A 23,601-nucleotide genomic window follows, 5' to 3' on the forward strand; every position below is an offset into this window, starting at 1 on the left:
TAAATATAGTATACTCCACAATTGTAGCACAGCAGTCAATTCCTACGTGAGCCCATCGTATTGTGCTTTGCCCGATACTGAGTATTTTCATTGTAAAATCTTTGCCAGTTTTGTAGGGGAAATTTTCTTTGCTGCCAATGATAAACATTTTTTCACACTTTATAATTAGTTGTTTTGTCTATGAATTATCTATTGCTATTCTTTTTCCATTTGTATCTTATGATTTTTTTCCCAATTAATTTACATAAGTTCTTTACATCTTGATGGTATTAGTCTTTTTTATATTATTTTTATTTATTTATTTTTTTAATTTTAATTTTAAAAATATTTATTTATTTATTTATTTGGCTGCATCGGGTCTTAGTTGCGGCAGGCGGGATCTCTCGTTGTGGTGTGCAGGCTCTTTGTTGTGGCGGGCGGGCTTCTCTCTAATTGTGACGTGGGCTCAATAGTTGCAGCGTGGGCTCTAGAGCCCAACCGGCTTAGTTACCCTGCGGCATGTGGGATCTTAGTTCCCCCACCAGGGATGGAACCTGCGTCCCCTGCATTAGAAGGCTCATTCTTAACCACTGGACCACCAGGGAAGTCCCTCATGTTATTTTTATAGTGAACTTTTCCCCTATTGTTATGACTGAAAAAATTTTTGTGATTTTTTTTTTTTAGATGCACAGTTTTATATTTGTATAGTCAAGTCTTTAGGTATTTTTCTTCGTAAGTTGTTATATTTAAATTCCTTCCCTATCCAGAGATCAGCTAAACATTCATATAAATGTTCTTATGGTCTGTGCTCCAGGTTTCTTCAGGCAGTCCTTAGGCTTCAGGTGTCTTTTTCAGGCCAGGTGACATTAGTTATGTGTTGAATAAGGAATTAAGGGGAGGCGCTGATATATTAGTGGAATTGGTACAGTGTGGTGGTTAGCACTGTGGTGCTTGGCATGTCTCCCAGACTTTGAACCTGGCTTTGCCATTTACTATGCGATCTTTGAAGTCACTTAACTTCTCTGTTGCACGGTTTCTTATCTGTAAAGCGGGTTAATAATAGAACCTACCTTAAATGGTTATGGAAATAAAATGAACTTATGTGTAAGTCACTTAGAACACGTCCTGGTACAAGGTCAGTGCCAGCCACAGTTTGGTCCATGCTGGGTAAGTGCTCTGAAGATTTACGTTATTTCAGTGCAGTTTGCATCTCTAAAAACCTTGAGCATTTCAGAGGGCTCTTCACCTCCCATCTTTACTAGAGCCTCCCGCGGCCCCTTTTGTAAGCGAGACACGCCTCCTGGAGGCCACAGGAGAAGTTTATTTCCAGCTCTGAAAACCTTATGGCCCGCAGTCGGGAGCCGGTGTGGCTCCGGGTCCGCAGCCCTAGGGCACCTTCTCCCCAGCGCTCTGCACGTGCTCGCCGCTATGCCCCTCTGGGCCTGCTCTACTTTAGACGCCGAGCGATTTCTGGGTGCACGTGTGCATGATGCATGCATTCTAGTTACTGCAGATCTTCTGCGGGCGCCCTGCACCAGGTGTGTGTAGGGGGTGCACTGGACATAAATCTTTCCCCAGGGGAGGGCCTGCCGTCTAGGAGAAAACCCGACTAGGCATTGTACGTAGATGACCTAGGCATTGTACGTAGATGACCTAGGCATTGTACGTAGATGACCTAGGCATTGTACGTAGATGACCTAGAGTCTGCCTCCCCATCTGTAAGACGCGGGCCGTGCAGCTCCAAACCCTCAGAGATTACCCAGAGTCCCTAGCGGAGAGCCAGTGCCGGGCCTGCTCTCCGCCCACCGCCCCAGACAGCGCGGCTCCATGCACAGGAACTGCAGCTTACAAAGTGGACACAAATCCCGCGGCCCCCAGAGCACCCCACTGAGCAAGCGCGGGCCCGCGCAGGTGGGCGGGACCTCTGGGGCGGGTTTGGTGATCCAGCCACTTCCGCTTCCGGTCCTGTACGAACTCTCCCGCCACCCGGGGAAAGCGCTTGTCGGGGTTTGTGTGTTTTCACGTCTGGTGTGGCTGGAGGTAGGAGAAGCCCCCGCGGGTTTGGGACGGACAGTAATCCTGGTTTTGAGGCTTGCGAGTCCAGAGAAGGAGGAGAGCACTTTGGGGCTCCGGGCGCAGAGGGTGGGTATCGAGTATTGGTGGCTTGTCGGGGCAGAGCCGCCGGTGCCGGGGCTGACAGACCGCACTGCGTGGGGGGCGGGAGGGCGGGAGCGGGGTGTCACTAGGCACCTGTGGACGCTCCTGAGAGGAGCTCCGACAGACGGGACCTGAAAGACAGTTGTCTGTTTCCCGGGGATGTAAGGGAGGAAGCGAGTAACTGGACCCTGCCCATGGAGTCTCTTATCTAGCCGGAATCTCCCGCGCTGTCCTCCAAATTCAGGATTGCTGCCCGTGTGAAATCTTAAATTGACTCTTGGGACTGCAGAGACCTAAGGGCGAAGGCACACAGACCTCTAGTGAGCAGGCAGCATCGCCTGCCGTTGATGTTGCAGGAGGCTAGGACCACTGCCTGCGTCTCCTCCAGCGCACACCTCTCCCCACCCCCTTTGCACAATTGTTACAGGTGTATTGTCGAAAGTCTGGAAGATACAGAAGACATCACTCAGGGACACTACTGTTAACACTTCGTGCGTGCTCTTCAACCTCAGTTTTTTTCCCCTTTACATGTGGAATTATTTTTTTGCATTTTTTTTTTAAAACTCCACTTTCCATCATTTCAACCATTTTATGTGCTTCCTTCCAAGGTAACAAGATGCAGTTTCTTGGAGGAAATCGGAGGAAACTGAGGTTGGCAGATGACCAGAGGAATGCTTGCTACCCACATAGCCTTCAGTTTTACTTGCAGCCGCCTTCTGGAAACATATCTTTAATAGAATTTGAAAACTTGGCTATCGATAGAGTTAAATGTGAGTGATTTGAATTAGAATTTGTATATTCTTGAGAACCTCACTTATACTTTGTGGGAATGAATTAGAGTAATTTATTTCCTTCATTCAACAAATATTTACTGAGGGTTTTCTGTTGAGATTTTGCTATTCATTCATTTATTCCTTGTACAGTGCCTGTTTATTGAGTGCCACTTTATTCTAGGTGGTAGGGATTTTGAGCTGAATAATGTAATTCTCATTTTCGTTGAAGCTGTATTCTAGTACATGGAGACAGATACCCAAAATAATTATAGTTTAGTATTTTAAGTGCTCTAGTAGAGGTAACTAATAGTGCTACTGAAACATAGAGATGGGAGTGATTGTCCTAGTCTGATTAAGTAAAACTGAAGAGAAGTTGAAATGTGATCTGGACCTTGAAGGATGAGTAGCAATTTCTCAACAGAGAAGACGTGAAGGGTTTTTGAAAGCTGGGATGGCCTGTACAAAGGCTTGGAGGCATGAGAGAGAGTGTCATATTGGAGGGAACAGTGACAAGTTCAGGGTAGATGGAGAAGTATGGGTAAGCAAGGGCATTTTGTGCCAAGCTAATGGTGTAATATTGGGGTGTAAGAAGGATGTAGCAATTTTACTGGGGACCTACTTCTGTGTGTTGGTGGAAGAAAGAAATAAGTTAGGTGTAAACGGAAACAAATAACAGCACTATCTGTAGAGTTTATGTTCCACGATATCCTGGTGGGAAGATCAGAAGTAGAGGTGAGATACTGTTAATCATTCTTAGAGGAGCAGGGTGAGAACTGCTAGTACAGAATATCTGTATTACCTGTTTGTTGAATGAAAGGGAAGGCAAGGGAGAACGGGTTCTGGGAAGCTTAGCAGTGTCATATGCCTCATTGAGATTAAGGTGATGATTGAAAAGCGTCCCTTGGGTTTGGCACTTAGGAGGTGAGGTGGTAAGGCAGTGACAGGAAGGGAGAGATTGAAGGGATACTAAAGAGGTGTAATTGACAGGGTTTGGTGACTCTTGGGTATGAGGAGTGGTGGAACAGCGGGGGGTGGCTGAAGTTCCAGTGTGGATGATCTGGTGGATAGAAATTCTGCGGATGGAGGTGGGGTGGCAGGAAGAGGAGTGGGATTGAGGGGCAGAGAATGAGTTTGGTTCGTGATACCGTAATACGGAGGTACCTGGGGGACATGGGTTTATGTTCAGTATTCATTTTAGAAGTTTTTCGTTCTTGGATTAAAAAAAGTCTCTTTTCGGGCTTCCCTGGTGGTGCAGTGGTTGAGAATCCACCTGCCAATGCAGGGAACACGGGTTCGAGCCCTGGTCTGGAAAGATCCCACATGCCGCGGAGCAACTAGGCCCGTGAGCCACAACTACTGAGCCTGTGCGTCTGGAGCCTGTGCTCCGCAACAAGAGAGGCCGCGGTAGTGAGAGGCCCACGCACCGCGATGAAGAGTGGCCCCCGCTCGCCGCAACTAGAGAAAGCCCTCGCACAGAAACGAAGACCCAACACAACCAAAAAAAAAAAAAAAAGTCTCTTTTCATACCGATGGCAGAAGAATTCATCTGAGGAAGGGTTGACAGAGGCTTCAGGAACCTTTGGCCAGTGTGTAGCGTCTAGTCACGGCGGCTTGTTTGCTTCTTCACTGCTGTGTCTTCTCCTTTTCCATTTCATCAGGAAGGGAAGGGCTGTCTTCTGAGGAGCCTGTGCTGAGTCAGTGAAGCAGACTGTCTCACAGACGGCTCCACACGAGGGCTGCACATGGAGACACACTTCTGCATCCCTCAGCAGTGGTGCTCAGTCCATCAGTGATCTCCCCCGACCCCTCTCTCCCTTCTGGTTGAGAATCCCTGGTGTGAGATTATGCTGTGGGATGTGGGTATTTTCTGCACATGGTGGAGATTATCCTCTGGTAAACATGTATAACTTATATAATGTACTTGCAGAAAATAAAGCTTAAATATTGTCATCTTTTATAAACAAGTAATTATGGAATTGGTAGCCATAGATTTTATTTGTCTTGGATTTAGTTTTTTAAAATTATCTTGCATTTATACGTTTTATACATTTCTTCTGTTTTTAAAAATTTTTCTAGTGCTAAAAGCAGTCGAGAATCTTGGTGTGAGCTATGTGAAAGGAAGTGAGCAGTACCAGAGTAAGCTAGAGATCGAGCTTCGGAAGCTTAAGTTTTCCTACAGAGTAAGTAAAAGAGGGAAAAAGATGTTTCTTTGGTTTGTGTATATTCATGTACTGGGTATCAGTTGTGGGAAAGGTCTTGTATTAGGCATAGGGCTTTAAAAAAGACTCTTCTGAAGGAACCTACTGTCCACTACGGGTGATTGACATGCAGTCAGACTACAGTGCCGCAGGGTTTCTTGACCTCGGGACTGTGGACATTTGGGGTCTGATGATTCCTTGGTGCATTTAGGGGGCTCGCTGGCATCTCTGGCTTCTACCCAGTCCATGTCTCCAGACATTGCCAGATGTGCTTTGTGCATTACAGGGTGACGCACTCCCAAGAGCACAGAGAATTAGCTCAGGTTGGGGAGGTTTGGGAGGGCTTCCCAGACGAGGTGGTGCTGGAACTGAATCTTGATGGATGTGATACAATTTTTATTTTGGGAAGATGACTGCCAACAGCAGATGGACAGGGTCATCTTTGGTGGGGAAAACTAGTTAGGAACTTGGAGATGACGAGAGTGAATTGAATGGAGGGAAGAGGACTGATTGGAGAGATAGTGAGAGGGTAGAATCGGAAGATCTTAGCGACTGCAGAGAGAAGGGAGAGAAGAGTTCTGAATGACGCCCGGGTTTCTGGTGAGACAGCTGGCTGGATGGTGATGATATACAGGAGGGGAGGCAAGTCTTTTTAGAGGGAAGACGCTGAGTTTAGTTCTCGACATGACTTTGAGGTGCTTGTGGAGCTGTCTGAGGCCAGCAGGGTGTGCACATGGATCTGGACTTGGGGACCCCTGGGGTGGGGGTGCACATTCAGGAGGAAGGTTGGCATCATCAGGGGTAGGTGAGGCACCCAGGGAAACATTTGAGTAAGAAGAGAAGGGGATGGAGGCCAGGATGTGAGGAATACAACATTCAGGTGGAGTGGAATGGGGGAAGTCTGGGAGGGCAATTGAGGAGGAGCTGCCTTGGGGTGGAGATCAGCCACCCTGGCAGCCAGGGAAGCTGGGGTCTCAGTACTGATGATCATGATACACAGGTAATGATACAACAGCACACATTCATATTCTTAACCATGTCCCAGAGTCTGTTCTAAGTGCATCACGTATATTAACTCATGTAATCCAGACAGCAGTCTTAGGAGGGTAGGTTCTGTCATCATCCCTCTTTATAGACAAGGAAACTGATATTGATAGGCTAGTAACTTGCCCAATCTCATAAGATGGAAAACGGTGCAGCCAAGATCTGAATCTAGACCTCTTGTCTTCATGGTGGAACAATTTCAGAAACTTAGAACCAATAAGATGAGTTGTATAGAATCATCGGATTTGTCAGCGGGGTGGAACCTTGTAGGTAGAGGCAGAAGCTGGAACAGTGGCGGTGTTTGGAGGAGAGAAGTGAGAGCTTGATGTGGAATACATCCTCTTCTAACGTGTAGCTGAAAAGATGGGGGAAGTAAGTCTGAGTGTAGAAAAAATTGAGGGAAAAAGAGAAGATACACACACAACAGTGGTTACTTGAACACGTTTATAAGCTGAGCAGAAAGATCTAGAAGAGAAAGAAGAGGAGGGAGCTTGAAGATACTTTGAGAGAGCATTTGATAAGTCAGGGTCCTTAGGAGGCAAGAGCAGATGGGCCATGGGGTTTCAGTGTAGGGATTAGCTTTATGTAGGAGGAAGGAGAGAGATTTGTCCACAGAGATGGAAGGGAAGGCAGTACAGCACGTGGCGGCAGGAGCTTGGGGCTGAAGGAGTTGGCCTGGGGGCCTTTATCTCCTATAAAGTAGGTGAGGTCATGTGATGAGAGAGAAGAAGGTGGTGTGGCGGGGAGCACTGGCCACCTAGTGAAGATGGAAACAGCTTTCCTAAGACGTGGGGAAAGAGATGGTTACGGGCCAGATCCCAGCTCTGCTGCTTACAAGCTTTGTGACCTGGACAAAATTATATAACTTCTTTCTGCCTCAGTTTCCTCATCTTTAAAATAGGGATATAGTGGTGCCCACCTCATAGGGGTTTTCAAAGGATTATATGGGTTAATGGATTAAAAATGCTTATAACAGTGCCTGGTACCTTGGAAGCGCTCAGGACGTGTTTGCTCTGACTGTTGAGCTTGAATAAAGATGCCTTGGTGTTGGTAAAGGTCCAGTCGAGGTTAGAGGCTGTGAAATTTTAATGTTCCAAATTCCTGTAGTTGTATATATCTTTCCCAGAGGTTCTCAGCATTTGGGAACAGGACTGCAGAGTGTAGCTTTGGATTTATTTAGAATCTAGGTTTTGCCAAATGGTTGAAGTGAAAGCAGTTGAGGGTTGATGTGAGAAGTAGTGGAAGAGGTGAGTGCCTGGGTGTAGGCTGGATGAGAAGGAAAGTTAAGAAGAGGAAGAAAATAGTGGGGTCCAAACCCAGGAGGTATTGTTGTTCAGTTCTGTTTCATCTGATTGCTAACCTAAGTAAAATGGTACTCATCCTGGGGAGCATATTATGAAATCTGTGTTATTGAAACTCCTGCTTTACCATTGGCTTATGCTGACTCAGTATTTCTTTACACCTTTTACTGTTCCGATGCATTTATTTTCTTCATGTGCCATTGTTTTTAAGGAAAATTTGGAAGATGAATATGAACCCCGAAGAAGAGATCACATTTCTCACTTTATTTTACGCCTTGCTTACTGCCAGTCGTGAGTATACCTTTGTCCTCCATGGTCAACTCTGACATCTTGGGTTGTAAACTGGTTCAGGAGGGCTGACAGGTATTGTACTGATCATAGGAAATCCCAGAATAACGTCAGAAACCAGTGGCTCATGGGCGGAACACTGTTGCAGAGAATTGTTTGAAACAAGTTGTTTACTAAAAAATAAAAAAAAAATTTTTTTGCAGGTTTTGCCTGTTAAAACACTTTTTACTTTATGGGAGAGACTCTTCATTTAGGATTTAAAATTAGAGGGGATTTCATTAGGAAGGAATTTTGATATTTTTTTTCCCCAGAAAAAAAGTGGTAGTATTTATAAGAAATAATGAATCAAACACATACTTGAATCTGCACAGGTTTTTAGATGTTGACATGTATGGGCTGGTGCCCATTAGATTAAGACCTTTTCTTTGGTAGTTGGTTTCTTATAAGTCAATAGCACCACTCAGAGGGAGAAGGAGTTAGTTGCTTTTTTTTTTAACTTTTTTTCCTGTATTAATTTTGGCTAAATTACATACTTATTATTATGTTTCTTTTCTGTTTCTTTTTGGTAATAAGCTTATCAAATGGGAATCTTGAATTGGTGACTATCCCAAGATAATAACTGAGAAATTATTGACCAGCTTTAGTCCCAGGGTTTTTCTTTTGTAAAAAATCACATGCAGTTTATGCAATTTATGCAGTAAATGAATTGCTGACAATGTGAAAGTCATTTGGGGAAAGAAAATTAAATCATATTTTACATGAAGTAGCATAATTATTTTACAACAACAATAATGCCCATCTGTCTTATAAATTAATGTTGTATGTTGACTTAAAAAATTGAGATATCCTAGTGCATATTAAATTTTGTGAAATTATAAACTATAAAACTGTAAGCAAAGTTTACTTTGCATAGTTTATCTGATCATAATCCATTCAGAGATAAAGTTACCTTTAAAAACTTTTGATGTTTATTTGGCATTGACCGAAGGGATACCCCATTTTCTGATGTAAATGACTATTTTGCAGTTACATAAAAAGAAGTGCACTGTTTTATGTTAGTTGATAATAATGCAGCTAGGCCCGAAGTATTCTGTATTTAATTCTTTTAATTTTATGTTCATAACACCTTTCTCCCCCATATTCTACTTATCCCAGGGAGATTGTGGCATGTGATATGTATTCACACTCTTATCATAATAGAGGACTTGATGCTTTTAACTTCAGTCTTTTGGCATCTTGCTCATGTTTGAATATTGTTTCATAGAAATTTCTTGGATTTAATAATCAGTGGACTTTTAAAATAGCCAGTGGACTTTTCACTTATAATTTTCTTGTCTCCATTTTAGTGAAGAGCTTAGGCGCTGGTTCATTCAACAAGAAATGGATCTCCTTCGATTTCGATTCAGTATTTTACCCAAGGACAAAATTCAGTGTTTCTTAAAGGATAGCCATTTGCAGTTTGAGGCTGTAAGTATATTTTTAGTCATTCCCGATTGTTATCACCGTTCGTCCCTCCATTAAGTGTTGGTGTTAATGTGTGGGGTTTGTTCTCTTTACATTTTCTTCCTAAGTACCCACCTGAAACAATAGCTATTGGCTTTGCACAACAGTGAACCTCTCCCTTCCATAACTGGAAGAAAAGAGGCTCCTTAGTACCAGAGCTGCACATTTATTCAGTTGCTGTATTAAATATGTGATTTATGAAAGCACAAAAAGGTTTAATTTATAAAAGTTTATCTTTAACCAGAATCTTCCAGGCCAAAAATTTAAAGCTAATAATGTTCTAAAGAAAACAGAGAAGTGGTAGTACTTATTTCCAGCAATGAGGTTTGGGCGATAATACTTTATTTTAGAAGTCAGTTGTCGGTAAAATATCTGAATAGTTTTAAGGTATAATTTTGTAGACAAATCTGAATGAGTTACATGTAGTAATTAAACAAAATAGAAGAAATGTTGGGCACATATTTAGCAGGGATAATTATTGTGGGTGGAAATAGAATTTATGTCTTTTAGGTGAGTGTGCTGCAGTGGGAAGGGAGAAAAATTCTGTTTGGAAAACTTAGAGCAGTCAGATGGCAGTAGGATGGCTTGGGACTCTATTTGGGTGTTAGAATGGGTGTCTTGAGGCCAAATAAAGTAAAAAAAGTAGAAGTTGGAGTAGGTGAAGGACATTGTCCTGCTGAGAAGTGGATGTGCCCACTGCAGCAAGAACCAGGGTGGGTTATTTCGTTGGGGGAAAGGAGATTGTGTGAAGGGAAGTAAATAAACCTTTGGTGGACATTGAGTGTCTGTCATATGCCAGCAAGGCACTTTCCACAGTTTGTATCACTTCTGTGAACCCTGTGAGGTTTCTGAGTAACATCTACCTGGGCAGAGAAAAGTGCTGGTCGCAGAACCGTCTCACCTAAACCTCCTGCATTTTCCACTTGGCTTAGAATGCTGATCCTTAGTGAGTCCGTTATTGCTACTATCAGTTATAGTCCATTTGTCCTCTCATATTAAAAATAATTTTTTTCGCTGTTGTTGAAATTATGGTTTTATTAGGTCGAGAAAAAGTGTTTGTGAGATTTATTCTTTACTCTAGATTGTCTCAATAGATCAGGTACATTTTTTAAAGCAAAAACCATAATGTTTCTTTCTTTTTTTAAAAAACTTTTTTATTGAAGTATAACATGTATAGAAAAGTGCACAAATCATAACTGTCCAGCTCTGTGAAGTATCACAAAGATTAAGAAAGAGAACATTGCTGTCACCCTGTGCTGCCTTGTGCCTCCTCCCATTACTAACCCAGTCTCCCTCCTGATAACCACTATCCTGACTTTTAATATCATAAGTAATTCTGCCTGTCTTTGAACTTTACGTAAATAGTATTACATGGTATGTTTTTTTTCCCCAGCTTTATTGAGATATAATGGACATACTAATGTTGTGTCACTTTAAGTGCACAGTGTGATGATACACGTATATGTTGTGAAATGTTTACCACAATAAGGTTAGTTAACACATCTTTCACCTCACGTCATTACCATTTTGTTGTTGTGGTGAGAACCTTTAGAATCAACTCTCATAGTAGCTGTACGTGAGATCCCTAGAGCTTATTCCTCTTATAACTGGTCGTTTGTGCCCTGTGACCAGCATCTCCTTGTCTGCTCTGCCGCCCAGCCCCTGGCAACCACTGCTTTACTCTCTGAGTTGGACTTTTTTAGATTCCACATGTAAGTGAGATCACAAGTATAATTTTTTATAATCGCCTTATTGAGATAGAATTTACATACCTTGAACTTCACTCTTTTAAAACGTACAATTTGTTGGTTTTTAGTATAGTCATAGAGTTGTGCAACCATCACCATCTAATTTTAGAACATTTTCGTTACCCTAAAAAAGAAACCTGTGCCCAGTAGTCGTCCCTCTTGATTTCTCACTCTGTCATCCCTTGGCAACAGCTAATCTGCTTTCTGTCTCTGTGAATTTGCCTATTCTGGACATTTCATATAAGTGGACATTTCATATAACTTGCGATCTTTTGTTACTGGCTTCTTTCACTTAGCATAATATTTTCAAGTTTCATCTATGTTGTATATGTAGCATGTATCAGTACTTCATTTTATATTCATTTCTCTATTCAATAGTTGATGGACATTGGGTTATTTCTACATTTTAGCTATTATGAATAATGCTGCAGTGAATATTTGCATACACATATTTGTGTGGATATCTTTTTATTTGTTTCAGATATATATAATACTTGGGAGTGGGATTGCTAGGTTATAGGGTAATTCTGTATTTAAACTTTCGAGGAACTGCCAAACTGTTTTCCAGAGTGCCTGCACCATTGTACATCTCACTAGTGTGTGAGGAGGGTTCTAGTTGCTTCACATTCTCCAGCAATTGTTGCTGTCTTTTTTTTTTTTTTTGAATGTAGTCATCCTGGTGGGTGTGAAGTGATACTTCATTGTGGTTTTGATTTTCATTTCCCTAGTGACTGATGACGTTGAACATCTTTTCATGTGCTATTTGATTATTTGTATATTTTCTTTGGAGAAATATCTATTCATATCCTTTGTCTGTTTTTTATTTGAGTTATCTTTTTATTGTTGAGTGTTACATATTCTTTCCATATTCTGGATACAAGTCCACTATAAGATATGTGATTTACAGATTTTTTCCTCCCATTCTGAGGGTTGTCATTTCATTTGCTTGGTAAGATCATTTTTTAAAAAAACATTTTATTTATTTATTTATTTATATTTTTGGCTGTGTTGGGTCTTCGCTGCCGCGCACAGGCTCTCTCTAGTTGTGGCGAGTGGGGGCTATTTTTTGTTGCAACGCGCAGACTTCTCATTGCGGAGCTCAGGCTCTAGGCACGAGGGCTTCAGTAGTTGTGGCACGCAGACTTCAGTAGCTGTGGCTCGCAGGCTCTAGAGTGCATGTTCAATAGTTGTGGCTCACGGCTTAGTTGCCCCGTGGCATGTGGGATCTTCCCGGACCAGGACTCTAACCCATGTTTCCTGCATTGGCAGGCAGATTTTTAACCACTGCGCCACCAGGGAAGTCCCTGTTTTTATCTTTTGTTACTTGTGTTTTTATTGTCGGATCTAAAAAGGATTTGCCTAATGGAAGGTCGTGAAGATTTACTCCTATGGTTTTTCTCTAAGAGTTTTATAGTTTTGGTCCTTATATTTAGGTCTGTTTAGGTCTATTTACATTTTGAGTTAATTTCTGTGTATGGTGTGAAGTAGGGGCCCAACTTCATTCTTTTGCATGTGGATATCGAGTTGTCCCAGCATCATTTGTTGAAATGGCTATTCTTTTCTCTTTGAATTGTTTTTTTCACTCTTGTCAAAAGTCATTTGACCATAAATGGACTCAGTTTTGTTAGTTAGAGCTGTGTGTCTCTCCTATGTCGGTACTGTGTGTTCTTGAATATTGATTCCTGTAGTTTTGTAACAAGATTTTTTTTTTTCACACACACACACTGTATTTTATTTTTACAAGAGATAAATAGACTGACACGAAGCATTGTACATGGATGACCACAACAAAAGCAACAATGATTGCAATTACCAAACCTGAAACACACTCATACTATGTCATAATATTGACATTCAGTCCAGTAATCCTCCACTGTAACAGCTCCTTTACTTTGCAGTGAAAATTGATTTGTATATTCTTTGCCTCTGAGTCCTTGTGGGATTTTTTTTTTTTAAATTCAGACAGAAAGTCACAAAAATTATACTAATCCTCATCAGTTCACTCAGTCCCATGTAATTAAAATTTTTTTTTTTTCATCTTGATCTTTTGTTAGCACTTTTTTGAGTTCATCAGTTTTTCATTAGAGTTCTGAAAATGCTTATTCATTCAGTTCAGCAGTACAGTCAGTTACCAGAAACCTGTACTTGTCAGAGTCTTTTCCATGAATTTCTTGAAGATGAAACCCTTTTATAGGAACATATTTGCAAAAGCATCAGAGTACACCCAGAACTGTCTGTAAATGACAAAAGACTTAAAAATGACCACAGTTAAAGATTTGATGAAAGTTCATAATAATGCAGTTGACAAGAAAATTAGTTATTTCTGAGATATACATTTTAAAGTAATAACTAGGATTATTACTTATAACATTATACCAGAACATATAAGATTTTTAGAAATTTCATGTAATGTCTGAAACATTTATATTAACATATTTCCATACATATTTCCATACAAATACAAATATAAGATTTTTAGAAATTTCATGTAATGTCTGAAACATTTATATTAACATATTTCCATACAAATAACCCAATGAAAGTTTAGTATTAGTTGTTTTGTTTGTTTGTTTTTTTATACTGCAGGTTCTTATTAGGCATCAATTTTATACCATCAGTGTATACATGTCAATCCCAATCGCCCAATTCAGCACACCACCATCCCCACCCCACCGCAGTTTTCCCCCCTTGGTGTCCATATGTCCGTTCTCTACATCTGTGTCTCAACTTCTGCCCTGCAAACCGGCTCATCTGTACCATTTTTCTAGGTTCCACATACATGCATTAATATACGATATTTGTTTTTCTCTTTCTGACTTACTTCACTCTGTATGATGGTCTCTAGATCCATCCACTTCTCAACAAATGACTCAATTTCGTTCCTTTTTATGGCTGAGTAATATTCCATTGTATATATGTACCACAACTTCTTTATCCATTCGTCTGTTGATGGGCATTTAGGTTGCTTCCATGACCTGGCTATTGTAAATAGTGCTGCAATGAACATTCGGGTGCATGTGTCTTTTTGAATTACGGTTTTCTCTGGGTATATGCTCAGTAGTGGGATTGCTGGGTCATATGGTAATTCTATTTTTAGTTTTTTAAGGAACCTCCATATTGTTCTCCATAGTGGCTGTATCAATTTACATTCCATGTAAATTTACATTACATTACATTACATGTAATAAGATTTGAAATTGAGAAGTGTGAATCTTCTCACCTTGTTCTTCTTTTTCAAGATTATTTTGGCTCTTCTGGGTTCCTTGCATTTTATGAGTTTTAGGATCAACTTGTCAGTTTCTACCAATAAACCAGCTGAGGTTCAGGTTTAGGATTACGAAGACTATGTGGATCAATTTGGGGAGCAGTGCTATCTTAATATTAAGTCTTCTGATCCATGAACATGGAAATTTTTTCTGTTTCTTCAGATCTTTAATTTTTTTCAACAAAATTGTGTTCTTTTGTTAAATTTATACCTAAGTATTTTATTCTTTAATGTCATTGTAAGTGGAGTTGTTTTATTTATTTCATTTTTGAAATGTTCATTGCTAGTGTATAGAAATCCAATTGATTTTTGTATATTGATCTGGTATCTTGCACCCTGACAAAATCATTTATTCTAATAGTTTTTAGTGGATTCCTTAGGAGATTACGTCTCTTATAAAGAAATAATCCTTACTTTTCAATCTGGAGGCTTTTTATTTATTTTTGCTTATTTTCTTAGGCTAGGATCTCCAGTACAGTGTTGAATAGAAGTGGCAATAGTGGACATGCTTGTCTTGTTCCTGATTTTAGGGGGAAAGCATTCAGTCTTTTTTTACCAGGACATATGATGTTTGCTGTGGGGTTTTTGTAGATGCCCTTTACCAGATTGAGGAAATCTCTTTCTAATTTTAGTTGAACATTTTCATCATGAAAGGGTGTTGGATTTTGTGCTTTTTCTGCACCTTTTGAAAAGATCATAGGGCTTTGTCCTTTATTTTATTAATATGGGGTGTTACATTAATTGAGTTTTGGATGTTAAACCAACCTTGTTGGAATATTCCTGGGATAAATCCCCCTTGGCTGTATTGTATGATCCTTTTAATATGTTGCTGCATTTGATTTGCTAGTCTTTTGTGGAGGATTGTGTGTATTGGTAAGGGATATTAGTCTGTAGTTTTCCTGTGATGTCTTTGTCTGGTTTTGGTATCAGGGTAACATGGGTCTCATATAGTGAATTGAGAAGTGTCTCTTTCTGTTCTATTTTTGGGAAGAAGTTGTGAAAGATTGGTGTTAATTTTTTAAAAACGTTTGCTAGAATTTACCAGTGATCTGTCTAGGTATAGGCTTCTCTTTGTGGGGTGTTTTAAAATTGCTGATTCATTCTCTACTTGTTGTTGATCTGTTCAAATTTTCTAATTCTTTAGACAGTTGTGGTAATTCCTGTTTTCTAGAAATTTGTCCATTTCATCTGTTATCGAATTGATGCATACAGTTGTTCATAGTGTTCCCTTATAATCCTTTTCATTTCTAAAGATTGGTTATGATATCCTCTCTTTCATTCTTGATTTTACCCATTTAAATCTTTTTTTTTTGATCGTTTAAGTACAGGTTTTTCAATTTTGTTGATATTTTCAAATAACTTTTGGTTTTGTTTTTCTCTCTATTGTTTTTCTATTCCTTATTTCTTTAATTACTCTTTATTATTATCAATTAACAATTTTCATTATTTCCTTCCTTCTGCTTGCTTAGGGTTTAGTTTGCTCTTCACATCTAGTTTCTTAAGGTGGAAGTTTAAGTTACTGATTCAAGGTGTTCTTTTTTTTCTTTTTAATTGTAATATAGTTGACGTACAATATTAGGTTAGTTTCAGGAGTCCTACATAATGATTTGGCGTTTGCATATATTATGAAATGATCACCACAATGTCTAGTAACCATCTGTTCCCATAGAAAGTTACTACATTATTGACTATATTCCTTAATCACATCCCCATGACTTATTTGTTATCTCTTAATCCCTTTTACCTATTTCACCCACCTCCTGCCCCCTGCCTTTTGGCAAACAGGTGTTTGTTCTCTGTATCTATGAGTCTGTTTTCATTTTATTTTCTTTGTTAGTTTTGTTATTTTAGATTGCACATGTAAATAAGATCATACCATATTTGTTTTTCTCTGTTTGACTTATATCACTTAGCATAATACCCTCTAGATCCATCTGTGTTGTCGCAAATGGCAGTGGCTGAGTAATATTCCATTGTGTATACATATGCATACACACCGTATCTTCTTTATTCATTCCTCTCTCAATGGATACTTAGGTTGCTTCCATATCTAGATTAAGGTAAATAATGCTGCAATAAACATTGGAATGCATATATCTTTTCAAACTAGTGTTTTTGCTTTCTTCAGGTGACTACCCAGAAGTTAAATTGCTGGATGATGGAAGTTCTATTTTTAATTTATTGAGGAATCTCCATACTGTTTTCCATAGTGGCTGCACCAACTTATAATCCCATTAAGAGTGCACAAGGACTCCCTTTTCTGCACATCCTCACCAACACTTGTTACTTGTCTTTTTAATGGTACCAATTTTGACAAGTATGAAGTGATATCTCCTTGTGGTTTTGGTATGCATTTCCCTGATGAGTAGTGATGTTGAGCATCTTCTCATGTGCCTGTTGGCCATCCGTATGTCTTCTTTGGAAGCATGTCTATTCAGCTTGTCTTTTCATTTTTTAATCTGGTTGTTTGTTTGCTTGTTTGTTTCTGTGATGTTGAATTGTGTGAATTCTTTGTATATTTTGGATATTAACCTTTATCAGCTATATTGTTAAAATATCTTCTCCCATTCAGTAAGTTACCTTTCTGTTTTCTTGATAGTTTCCTTTGTTGTCCAAAAGCTTTTAAGTTTAATGTCACATTTGTTTATTTTTGCTTTTGTTTCCCTTGCTTGAGGAGACATATTCAAAAAAATATTGCTAAGACCAACGTCAAAGAATGTACTGCCTATGTTTTCTTCCTGGAGTTTTATGGTTTCAGATCTGACATTTAAGTCTTATTCCATTTTGAGTTTATTTTTGTGCATGGTGTGAGAAAGTAGTCCAGTTTGATTCTTTTGCATGTACCTGTCCAGTTTTCTCAACACCACTTATTGAAGAGGCTATATTTTCCGCATTGTATATTCTTGAAACCTTTGTTTTAGATTAATTGACCACATAAGTGTGGGTTTATTTCTGGACACTCTATTCTGTCCCATTGATCTATGTATCTGCTTTTGTGCCAGTACCATACTGTTTTGATTACTGTAGCTTTGTAATATAGCTTGAAATCAGGGAGCATGATGCCTCCAGTTTTGTTTTACTTTTTTAAGATTGTTTTGGCTATTTGGGATCTTTTGTGTTTCCATACAAACTTTAGAATTATTTGTTTTAGTGCTGTGAAAAATAACCACTGGTATTTTGATAGAGATTGCTTTGACTCTGTAAGTTGCCTTAGGTAGTATGGTCATTTTAACAATATTAATTCTTCCACTCCATCAGCATGCTTTATCATTCCATTTGTTTGTGTCATCTTTAGTTTCTTTCATCTGTGTCTTAATAGTTTTCTGAGTACAGGTCTTTTACCTTCTTGGTTAGATTTACTCTCTTAGGTATTTTATTCTTATGGATGCAATTGTAAGTGAGATTGTTTTCTTAATTTCTCTTTCTGATAGTTCATTGTTAGTGTATAGAAATGCAATAGATTTCTGTGTATTAATCTTGTATTCCACAACTTTACTGGATTCATTTATTAGTTCTAACAGTTTTTCAGTGGCATCTTTAGGATTTTCTGTATATGCATCACGTCATCTGTCAACAGTGACAGTTTTACTTCTTCCTTTACAATTTGAATTCCTTTTATTTCTTTTTTTTGTCTGATTGCTGTGGCTAGGACTTCCAATACTATGTACAATGAAAGTGGCGAGAGTGGACGCCTTTTCTTGTTCCTGATCTTAAAGGAAATGCTTTCAGCTTTTCACTGTTGAGTATGATGTTGGCTGTAGGTTTGTCATATCGGGCCTTTATTATGTTGAGGTATATTCCTTCTATACCCTCTTTGTTGAGCGTTTTTATCATAAATCGTTGTTGAATTTTGTCAAAAGCCTTTTCAGCATCTACTGAGATGATCATACAATTTTTATTCTTTGTTAGTTGCACATCACATTAATTGATTTGCAGATACTGCAGCATCCTTGCATGTCTGGGGTAAATCCCATTTGATCATAGTGTATGCTCCTTTTACTGTATTGTTGAATTTGTTTTGCTAATATTTTGTTGAGGATATTTGTATCTGTGTTCATCACTGATTTTTTTTTTTTTATTTGTGGTGTCTTTGTCTTGTTTTGCTATCATGGTAATGCTGGCCTCATTGAATGAGTTCAGAAATATTCCTTCCTCTTCAGTTATTTGGAGTAGTTTGAGAAGGATAGGTTTTAGGTCTTCTTTAAATCTTTGGTAGAGTTCACCTGGGTTGCCATCAGGTCCTGGACATTTGTTTGCTGGGAGATTTTTGATTACTGATTCAATTTTAATACTGATAATTGGTCTGTTCACATTTTCTATTTTTTCCTGATTCAGTCTTGGGAGATTGTACATTTCTAGAAATTTATCCATTCTTTCTACGTTGTCCATTTTATTGGTGTATAATTGTTTGTAGTAATCACTTATGATCCTTTGTATTTCTGTGAAGTTGTAACTTTTCCTCTTTTGTTTAATATTTTATTTATTTGGGTCCTCTCTTTCTATCTTGATGAGTCTGGCTAGAGGTTTGTCAATTTTGTTTATATTTTCAAAGAACCAGTTCTTAGTTTCATTGATCTTTTCTAATTTTTTAGTTAGTCTCTATTTCATTTATTTTTGCTCTGATTTTTATTATTTCTTTCTTTCTACTAATTGAGTTTTGTTTGTTTTTCTACTTCCTTTAGGTGTAAGGTTAAATTGTTTTGAGATTTTTCTTGTTTCTTGAGGTAGATTTATATCACTATAAACTTCCCTCTTAGAGCTGCTTTTGCAGTATCCCATAGATTTTGAATTGTTTTGTTTCCCTTTCACTTGTCTCCATGTAATTTAACTTTCTCTTTGATTTCTTCAGGGACCCATTGGTTGTTTAGTAGCATGTTGTTTAGACTCCATGTATTTGGGGTTTTTGGTATTTTTTTTCTTATACTTGATTTCTAGTCTCATAGTGTTGTGGTCGGAAAAGATGCTTGATATGAGTTCAGTCTTCTTAAATTTTTTGGAACTATTTTGTTGCCTAGCATGTGATCTGTACTGGGGAATGTTTTATGTGCACTTGAAAAGAATGTATTCTGCTTTTGGATGGATTGCTCTCTATATATCTGTTAAGTTCATCTGTTCTTACGTGTCATTGAATGCCAGTGTTTCCTTAATGAGTTTCTGTATGGATGATCTGTCCCTTAATGTGAGTGTTAAAGTCCCCTACTATTATTTTGTTACTGTCTCTTTATGTTTATTAATACTTGCTTTTTTGTATTTAGGTGCTCCCATGTGGGGTGTATATGTATTTACAGTTGTTATATCTTCTTACTGCATTGATCCCTTGATCGTTATGTAATGTTCTTCTTTGTCTCTTGTTACCGTCTTTGTTTTAAAGTCTATTTTGTCTGATATAAGTATTGCTACCCTAGCTTTCTTTTTGTTTCCATTTGAACTGTGTCTCACTTTCTGTAGTTTGGCCCTCCCACCGTTTGTGAAATTTCATGATGATGTCTGAATTGTTTTTCGTTCTTGGATGGGAACGCCATGGGCCCTTTAATCTGAATACTTGGCTTCTTCTGTTTAGAACATTTCTTTTTGTTATGGATTTGATCATTTCTTCCCTTTTGTTTTTCATTGCTCTTTCTTTATAATTTCTTGTTTGTTAGAATTTGGACCCCCTGGATTTCTCCTCTTATTTTCTTTTTTGTTTTAACATCCAGTTTATCTTTTTATTTTATTTTCTAGGAAAGTTCTTCAACTGTTTTATAAATCTCTTTTTTTCCCCCTGCTCTCCTGTCTTTAATTTCTATATATTTATTTTTTATTTTTATTTTAAATTTTTTATACAATTTTTAAAGGTTACTTTCCATTTACAGTTATTACAAAATATTGGTTGAATTCCTTGTGTTGTACAATACATCTTTGAGCCTATCTTATACTCAATAATTTATGTCTCCCACTCCCCCACTCCTATATTGTCCCTCACACCCCCCCCACCCCCCTTGCTGGTAACCATGTATAAATGATATCATAACAGTATTTGTCTTTCTCTGTCTGACTTATTTCACTTAGCATAATGTCCTCCAAGTCCATGCATGTTGCTGCAAATGTCAAAATTTCATTCTTTTTCATGGCTGAGTAGTATTCCATTGTGTGTATCCATTCATGTGTTGATGGGCACTTAGATTGCTTCCATATCTTGGCAATTCTAAATAATGTTGCTATGAACATTAGGGTGCATGTATCATTTTGAATGAGTGTTTTTGTTTTTTTTTCAGATATATACCCAGGGGTGGAATTGCCAGATCATCTGGTAGTTCTATTTTTAGTTTTTTCAGAAATCTCCATACTGTTTTCCCCAGCAGCTGCACCAGTTTGCATTCCCATCAACAGTGTACAAGGGTTCTCTTTTCTCCGCATCCTTGCCAACATTTATTGTGGTTTTTTTTTTGATGTCCTGTCTTTAATTTCTTTTTTTTTATGCTTTCATTTTATTTTTTTATACAGCAGGTTCTTATTAGTCATTGATTTTATACACATCAGTGTATACATGTCAATTCCAATCTCCGAATTCATCACACCACTACCCCACCCCCCCAGCCGCTTTCCCCCCTTGGTGTCCATACGTTTTTCTCTACATCTGTATCTCAATTTCTGCCCTGCAAACCCGTTCATCTGTACCATTTTTCTAGGTTCCACATATATGCGTTAATATACGATATTTGTTTTTCTCTTTCTGACTTACTTCACTCTGTATGACAGTCTAGATCCATCCACGTTTCAACAAATGACCCAATTTTGTTCCTTTTTATGGCTGAGTAATATTCCATTGTATATATGTACCACATCTTCTTTATCCATTTGTCTGTCGATGGGCATTTAGGTTGCTTGCATGTTCTGGCTGTTGTAAATAGTGCTGCAGTGACTATTGGGGTACATGACTCTTTTTGAATTATGGTTTTCTCTGGGTATATGCCCAGTAGTGGGATTGCTGGGTGGTATGGTAGTTCTATTTTTAGTTTTTTAAGGAACCTCCGTACTGTTTTCCATAGTGGCTGTGTCAATTTACATTCCCACCAGCAGAGCAAGAGGGTTCCCTTTTCTCTACACCCTCTCCAGCATTTGTTGTTTGTAGATTTTCTGATGATGGCCATTCTACTGGTGTGAGGTGATACCTCTTTGTAGTTTTGATTTGCATTTCTCTAATAATTAGTGATGTTGAGCAGCTTTTCATGTGCCTATTCGCCATCTGTATGTCTTCTTTGGAGAAATGTCTATTTAGGTCTTCTGCCCATTTTTGGATTGGGTTGTTTGTTTTTTTAATATTGAGCTGCATGAGCTGTTTATGTATTTTGGAGATTAATCCTTTGTCCGTTGATTTGTTTGCAAATATTTTCTCCCATTCTGAAGGTTGTCTTTTTGTCTTGTTTATGGTTTCCTTTGCTGTGCAAAAGCTTTGAAGTTTCATTAGGTCCCATTTGTTTATTTTTGTTTTTATCTCCATTACTCTAGGAGGTGGATCAAAAAAGATCTTGCTGTGATTTATGTCAAAAAGTGTTCTTCCTATGTTTTCCTCTAAGAGTTTTATAGTGTCCGATCTTACATTTAGGTCTCTAATCCATTTTGAGTTTATTTTTGTGTATGGTGTTAGGGAGTGTTCCAATTTCATTCTTTTACATGTAGCTGTACAGTTTTCCCAACACCACTTATTGAAGAGACTGTCTTTTCTCCATTGTATATCCTTGCCTCCTTTGTCATAGATTAGTTGACCACATGTGTGTGGGTTTATCTCTGGGTTTTCTATCTTGTTCCATTGATCTGTGTTTCTGTTTTTGTGCCAATACCATATTGTCTTGATTACTGTAGCTTTGTAGTATAGTCTGAAGTCAGGGAGTCTGATTCCTCCAGCTCCGTTTTCTTCCCTCAAGACTGCTTTGGCTATTCAGAGACTTTTGTGTCTCCATAAAAATTTTAAGATTTTTTTGTTCTAGTTCTATAAAAAATGCCATTGGTAATTTGATAAGGATTGCATTGAATCTGTAGATTGCTTTGGGCAGTATAGTCATTTTCACAATATTGATTCTTCCAATCTAAGAATATGGTATATCTCTCCATCTGTTGGTATCATCTTTCATTTCTTTCATCAGTGTCTTATATTTTTATGCATACAGGTCTTTTGTCTCCCTAGGTAGGTTTATTCCTAGGTATTTTATTCTTTTTGTTGCAGTGGTAAATGGGAGTGTTTCCTTAATTTCTCTTTCAGATTTTTCATCATTAGTGTAGATGAATGCAAGAGATTTCTGTGCATTAATTTTGTATCCTGCAACTTTACCAAATTCATTGAGTAGCTCTAGTAGTTTTCTGGTGGCATCTTTAGGATTCTCTATGTATAGTATCATGTCATCTGCAAACAGTGACAGTTTTACTTCTTCTTTTCCAATTTGTATTCCTTTTATTTCTTCTTCTTCTCTGATTGCCATGGCTAGGACTTCCAAAACGATGTTGAATAATAGTGGTGAGAGTGGACATCCTTGTGTTGTTCCTGATCTTAGAGGAAATGCTTTCAGTTTTTCACCATTGAGAATGATGTTTGCTGTGGGTTTGTCATATATGGCCTTGATTATGTTGAGGTAGGTTCCCTCTGTGCCCACTTTCTGGAGAGTTTTTATCATAAATGGATGTTGGATTTTGTCGAAAGGTTTTTCTGCATCTATTGAGATGATCATATGGTTTTTATTCTTCAGTGTGTTAATATGGTGTATCACATTGATTGATTTGCATATATTGAAGAATCCTTGCATCCCTGGGATAAATCCCACTTGGTCATGGTGTATGATCCTTTTAATGTGCTGTTGGATTCTGTTTGGTAGTATTTTGTTGAGGATTTTTGCATTTGTATTCATCACTGATATTGGTTTGTAATTTTCTTTTTTTGTAGTATCTTTGTCTGGTTTTGGTATCAGGGTGATGGTGGCCTCATAGAATGAGTTTCGGAGTGTTCCTTCCTCTGCAATATTTTGGAAGAGTTTGAGAAGGCTGGGTGTTAGCTCTTCTCTAAATGTTTGAAGCCATCTGGTTCTGGACTTTTGTTTGTTGGAAGATTTTTAATCACAGTTTCAATTTCATTACTTGTGATTGGTCTGTTCATATTTTGTATTTCTTCCTGGTTCAGTCTTGGAAGGTTATACCTTTCTAAGAATTTGTCCATTTCTTCCAGGTTGTCCATTTTTTTGGCATAGCGTTGCTTGTAGTAATCTCTGAGGATGCTTTGTATTTCTGCGGTGTCTTTTGTAACTTCTCGTTTTTCATTTCGAATTTTATTGATTTGAGTCCTCTCCCTCTTTTTCTTGATGAGTCTGGCTAATGTCT

The 23,601-nt window shown here is 38.4% G+C and overlaps 1 protein-coding gene across 2 annotated transcripts in view; it reads left to right on the plus strand.

Annotated features, from left to right (window-relative positions):
- Window positions 1–1,930: 1,930 nt before the first annotated feature.
- Window positions 1,931–23,601, plus strand: part of PRIM2 (DNA primase subunit 2) — a 291,365-nt gene continuing 269,694 nt past the window's right edge. Inside the window, exons 1-5 of one of the 2 annotated variants that reach the window (XM_036870754.1) lie at window positions 1,931–2,019; window positions 2,745–2,906; window positions 4,986–5,089; window positions 7,664–7,743; window positions 9,087–9,207. In XM_036870754.1, coding sequence (XP_036726649.1) covers window positions 2,753–2,906; window positions 4,986–5,089; window positions 7,664–7,743; window positions 9,087–9,207 — 459 coding nt within the window. In that variant the 5' untranslated portion in view covers window positions 1,931–2,019; window positions 2,745–2,752. Of the gene's footprint in view, window positions 2,122–2,744; window positions 2,907–4,985; window positions 5,090–7,663; window positions 7,744–9,086; window positions 9,208–23,601 lie in introns of both variants that reach the window. The other variant, XM_036870755.1, reaches the window with a different exon arrangement.

The sequence above is a fragment of the Balaenoptera musculus genome, chromosome 11 (assembly GCF_009873245.2).
Source record: "Balaenoptera musculus isolate JJ_BM4_2016_0621 chromosome 11, mBalMus1.pri.v3, whole genome shotgun sequence".
Taxonomy (NCBI): Eukaryota; Metazoa; Chordata; class Mammalia; order Artiodactyla; family Balaenopteridae; genus Balaenoptera; species Balaenoptera musculus.